Genomic DNA, 6,000 nt, shown 5'->3' with positions numbered 1-6,000 from the left:
ACTTAATTAAATTATTCAATCATTAGCTTCTTTAATTAAACACTTTCAAATTAACAACCAATTCCAAATAACTTTGAACTAACTATTTCAATTTCTCAGTTTTCGACTGCTAATTTATTTTTGACTTAGAATATTAAAATTCACAACTAATTTATTGTCGTGGTCTTAATAATACGACAATAAATACTAAATTACAAGAGGTCTTGATGTCTTGAATTAATAGATTAAAATATGTAGACAGAGGTCTTAATAATGTGCCGACATAGTAATTGTTCGAAAGAGAATTTACAAAATTATTTTTCGATGATTAATTTAATCACAAGAAAAATTTATTCGGAATTGTTATATAATCGACGACGAAAATTAATTAATTATAACCAAATTTATCAGTGAAAATTTTCAACAAAAATTGACTAAATTCCTGGACTTTATGTCCACGCTGTTAATTATTAATTTTCAATAATTATAATTCGTTTAAAATCCACGGACTTAAGCCCAAATTAATTAGTTAACACGTGATAAAATAATTCAATTAATAAATTCTACATTAAATGTTGACGAAAATTCTATGTAAAATTATAAATTGTAAAAATCGACAAAAGTCGACTCACTCAAATTTTGATTCTAAAACATTCGCTAGTTTGGTAGTTATTGACGTTGGGTATTTGGAATTATTGTGATGCAGATATATCAACGCTTGACAAAAGTTCCACGAGAAAATGCTTGTCGATTATTTTTCAAGCATAAAACTAATCACTTTTTCTTGAATTAATTGTTATAAAATTATAGCGATTTAATAAACGAATGTTTCAGATGTTAATTAATTTAATTGATTAATTTTATTTATTAAAAAATTCTCGTGAAGAATGTTGAAAGAATTTTTCCCTCAAGGTCGATTGAGTGACTCTCGGGTATAAATCCCCATGAAAATCACTCAATTCAAACTAGCGAAAGTTGTTAAATTCTGATTAAGTAAATAATCGTCGATTAAACGATCAAATTAATAAATAAAAAGGAGAAGCAACCGAGTATTAGGTAAACCGCAGTCCACTTCTTTCCCACAGAGTAATTATTGATACCTTGACTAACTAAACGATGATCTAGCTCACTCGTTGATAATGAAGTCCTAGTCGTAGTTGGCTTCCTTCGTCTCGTCACTACTCTCGAGAACGGTCCTTTTTGATTCCCGTGGCACTCAGTCTGGCGGTCACACTACTTCTCCCTTTTCCACTGCACGGCTCACCTATTTTAACCCAAACTCACCCCCTCCTATTCTCCCTTTAGGCCCGAAGATCGAGACGCGCCAGTGCTATGTCGAATAATTATCGATATCCGGTGACTTATCGATTAAGGGTAATTTTACCCTGTTACAAACTGAATTTGGAAATTTATTAATGAACAAAAATTAAAAAGAAAAAAAAACGAACAAAAAATTTTTGCTGAAAATTTCATATTCAAGTAAATACATTTTCATTTGATCAGTTGAAAATTTTTTTCATCTAAATTTTTCTTTTTTGATATACCTAGACTAATTAACGATCCAGAAAAAAAATGTTAACTTGATATTTTGATGATGCTCAATTGTATTTACAATTTATATTAAAATAAAAAAAAATTACGAAAAAATATTTTCTTTTAATACACTTTTAGAAATCATAAATGTATCTATATATATATATATATATATATATATATATATATATATATATATATATATATATATATATATATATATATATTTTTATTCAGAAAGTTGTGACATGGTCAGTTAATAGATTTTTTAATTATGCAGTGTCCAGCTTTCGGAAAATTTCATCAGACCGAAAAATACATCATTTACGAGATAGAAAGTCGTGTAACACATCAGAAAGTTCTTCCCGCTCAAGAACGGTAGGGGGAGAGCGAAACGTTGTAAGTGGATCTGTGATATACTCCAGTAGTTTCTTGTCACTCTACGGTTATTGAATACGTTACTTGTTCTACTTAGACATGCTGATTTCGACGAGAACGATGTCGTTTATTTTTAATCAGACGAAAAATACGAAAATTCTTTGTGTAATAGTTATTTTGTTCGGTAAGTAGTAAACAATTCTGATTTTCTCTTAATTACTCATTTTGTGCTTTCAAATCAATAAGGAGCTTGATTGTAAAGCATTTTAAATGAATTAAATTTTCATCGGCTTTTCGATAATGGGATTATGATTTATAAACTTAAAAACAAAATTATGAAATTGTAGAAAAGCTTATTTACTTATTCTTTGAATTAAACAATCATATATAGTTACATCGAAATTGCTGTGATTAATAAAATCATGAATCGCTCTATTTTGTTCGTATTAAACAGAAAAATTGAGCAGTTAAAAAAAGAGGGTAACGTTTGTTAGTACGATTGATACTTTCTAGTCATAATTAAATTTTTGAAATCTTAATAAAAAATTTCTAGGTTAAGAAAAAAAAAGTTTAGTCTTTTTTTGGATAATTCAACGCTTTGAAAACGTTTTACTTAAAAATTACAGTGTTTGTGACTTGTTACTCAAAGTAAGAACAATATAATGAAAACTATCGATAATTCGATGGTCTTTTTAATTTTTTTTTTTTTAAATTATAGAAATCAAGTGAGAAATGAGATTAATACTCTTACATTTTAATACTCAATCCACCATATGGCTTTTTTTTAACTTTTGAATATGAAATTTACGTTTTCAAGTTTACACCTTTTTAACTTCTCGCTATGAAAACTAATGATTTTCGAAAAATCGGGAAGTTATTGGCTCCACCCCAGTTTTCGGAAATGGAGCTCTCATCAGATTTTTTTCTTTTAATATAAAAAAAATTTTTTTTTAATACAAAAAATGAAATATGTAATTCAAACTTTTTAGTGTCTCAAAGATGCATATTTAATAACGGATTGCTGAAATTCTTGAAAAATTCTAAAAAGTCTGCCATTGTGACGTAATTTCCAACAATTACTGGGAAAAAAATTCGTCCGCCTTGACAGCAGAACTCCTAGCAGAATTATTTGAAATAAAAAAACGACATCCGTGCTTCAGTTAAAACTTTCAACTAGAACTTGGACGAACAAAAAAAATGCACTTCTGGTAAAGTTATTTGCGAAAAATTGAAAAATTTAGGAAAAATTTTGCGGTATTTGTTTTTTGAATCGTTGTATTTAAAAAAATAGTGTATTACACCCCTTGGGAAGGAAATTAAGAAAAGCCTCAGATCACATGTAATTTGTTGGCCGAGACGAAGCTGAGGTCAACAAATATATAATTTAAAGTTTTCTTTTTTTACTTTTCAAAGGCTGTATACTTTTTTTTTTGTCCGATGAAGGCGGAAAGCGACAATTTTGTTTAGCGCAGCGGGACGAATGTCGCCACCTTCCGCCCGCAGGGTAAAAAAAATCTTTCGTCCAAGTCCTTGTAAATTGTATCTGGAAGACCTGTCAAAAATTTCATCAACATTGATTGCGTAGTTCTCGAAAAATCTCGACAACCGTCTTTCAAAACACAATTTTGAGAAAAACGGTTCAAAGTTTTGAGTGACGATGAAACAGTGTCTTTCCATACAGGAAAATACGACGGGGCCAGATATGGGTCACGCTTGGCGCAATACTGTCTATCTCTGACTCATGCTTGTGAGCCCGCTTTGACCCAGCCTTGGTAAAAGTCTAGAGTGATAAGAGGGTGCAAAGCTTGGTTGCCACGACTGGCCCATGTATGTTAATCAAGACTGGCCCAAGTTTTTAAGCCAAAACAAACCCAGGCTTATTAACCACGATAGAATTTACTAAAAGAAGTAGATTATAGAATCTACTTAGAATTTTATTATTCAATGTTAAACAAAATTAGTATTAAGAAACCAATTTTGAATAAATTGAATTCTCTGATATGGAATAGTAAAATTCTACAAAACGGATCAATTATTTTCTATAATATAACTAGTTTTTAGTTAAAAAGATAAAAGAAGAATTTTTTAACTTGTAACAGGGTAAAATTACCCTTAATCGATAAGTCACCGAATATCGATAATTATTCGACATAGTACTGGCGCGCCCCGATCTTCGGGGTCTTCCGTTTAGTAATTAAGAGGGGGGTGGAATGGGTAAGTGCTCGGGAGTCGGAGAGTGACAAAATCAGAAGAGGTTTGATAGTCAGCCGCACCGGTCACTACTCAACGAAGCAGCAGGTAATTATTTTTTCGCACGTGAATTTTCGGAACGCTGCGATGATTTTTTTAAGATTGTCTTTCCAATCTTTTAGACCAGACTTTTAACATTGGTTCTGTTACAGGAAAAAAAAAAAAAAAAAACTGAACTTAGAGTGAGGACAATTCCCCGGAGTGAGAAAAATCTAACAACCGGTACCTGGAGGACTCACCACGGTAGACAGACATCGTGGACGTAGTAAGACAATTACCCAGGTACATTATTTTATTCCGTGGGTGGAAGATAGACCGCGGTTTGTACTCGGTCTATCATTCCTCTTCCTTTCTTTTTTGATAAATAAATCGTAGAACATTTGCTAGTTTTTTGGATTTAGTGATTTTCATGGGGGCTTATACCCGAAAATCTCTCAATCGACCTTGCGGGAAAATTTAATAACTAAAAATTATCAATTAATTAATTAACATCCGAAAATTTCGTTAATTTTATTGTTGTAATTTTTATAACAATTAACTTAGAAAAATTCCAATACCCAAGGTCAAGCAAGACTTGACTAGCGAATGTTCTAGCAAGTAAAATTTGACTATTTCGACTTGTGTCGAATTTTTATAATTGATAAAACGATCAGAGAATTGTTGACAATATTTTATATTAAGAATTAATTACTGGGATTGTTATATTTGAAATTTATTATTGAAAATAGGATAGATTGGAAAATTTATTAAGAAGGTTATATTAGGAATTTTTATCGAAATTATTATATTATAAAATTATTTTTTTGACACGTGTGAATTAAGTAAATTTTGGGGATTAAGTCCGTGAAGTAGTCAAATTAAAATTACTGAAATTGATAATTATCGGCGTGGACATTAAGTCCAAGAAATCAGTTATCTGAGTCAAAATTGTCACAGTAAAAATTTAGTCAGAATTAATTAATAAACTTTTGTTAATAATTTTGAAGTGATTGTAAAGGTTGATATTGTGACTAAGTTAATTCAAGGCATTAAGCCTCTGGTTCTATAGGGATTAGTTCGAGGTTAATTGAAATTGATTGTTAATTGAAAATTGTCGTTTTATTAATTACTAATGATTGAATAATTTAAACTAATAATATTGTAATTAAATTAAAATCAATACCTTCAATTTAAAATTGTAAAAATTTTAATTAAGCGAAGTGTGGGTCATGTGTGTGAAGAATTGTATGGGTTATGCGTGATAGAGAGTGTTAATAGTGTTAAGTGCGGTAGTCCTGTGGACTTAATTTTAAGTTATAAGTGTGTAAAGTGAGTTCGTTTTGGTAGTCCGGTGGACTTGTAATTTTAAGCTTAGTTTTAGGTCAGGTGTGGGAGACCGTTAGTTAGAATAAAGCCCAGTAGTTTTAAGCAGGTGTGGGAGACCGTTCGTTCAAAAAAGCCCATTAGTTTTACGCAGGTGTGGGAGACCGTTCGTTAAGAAAAGCCCATTTAGTTTTACGCAGGTGTGGGAGACCGTTCGTTCAAAAAAGCCCGTCTAGTCATCGTATCGTCGTTGGGAGGTTCGTTTGTAAATATCGTTTAGTTCGCAGTATTCTCCGCTTCGTTAGATTATAAGTGTGTGAGTGAGTGAAATTTGTTAACTAATTTTAAGCCAACTCTGTTAAGTTTTTTTTCTTTTTATTGTTAATAAATATTGATCAATTTTGTTAATTAGATTTTTATTATTCAACAGCACCTTCCTCCACTCTCTCTACCCTAAGATAAGTTTTCTCAGCTCTGGACCGGTTTCAGGAACCGTGATTAATAATCCTGGTGGCGCCCTGATAATTTTTATTGTTGTTAGTTTTGTTTAGTTATTTA

General features: G+C 30.9%; 1 protein-coding gene across 1 annotated transcript in view; it reads left to right on the top strand.

The window, feature by feature from the left end:
• Positions 1 to 1,945: 1,945 nt before the first annotated feature.
• Positions 1,946 to 6,000, top strand: part of Cpap3-b (cuticular protein analogous to peritrophins 3-B) — a 39,444-nt gene continuing 35,389 nt past the window's right edge. Inside the window, exon 1 of the mRNA XM_074256106.1 lies at positions 1,946 to 2,074. Coding sequence (XP_074112207.1) covers positions 1,990 to 2,074 — 85 coding nt within the window. The 5' untranslated portion in view covers positions 1,946 to 1,989. The remainder of the gene's footprint in view (positions 2,075 to 6,000) is intronic.

Source organism: Cotesia typhae, unplaced genomic scaffold (genome assembly GCF_013202065.1).
Source record: "Cotesia typhae breed Kobodo isofemale line unplaced genomic scaffold, CoteBio_Ctyphae scaffold_152, whole genome shotgun sequence".
In the NCBI taxonomy this organism is placed as follows: domain Eukaryota; kingdom Metazoa; phylum Arthropoda; class Insecta; order Hymenoptera; family Braconidae; genus Cotesia; species Cotesia typhae.
Note: the sequence above shows the minus strand (reverse complement) of the source record. Positions and strands in the feature narration are given on the sequence as shown.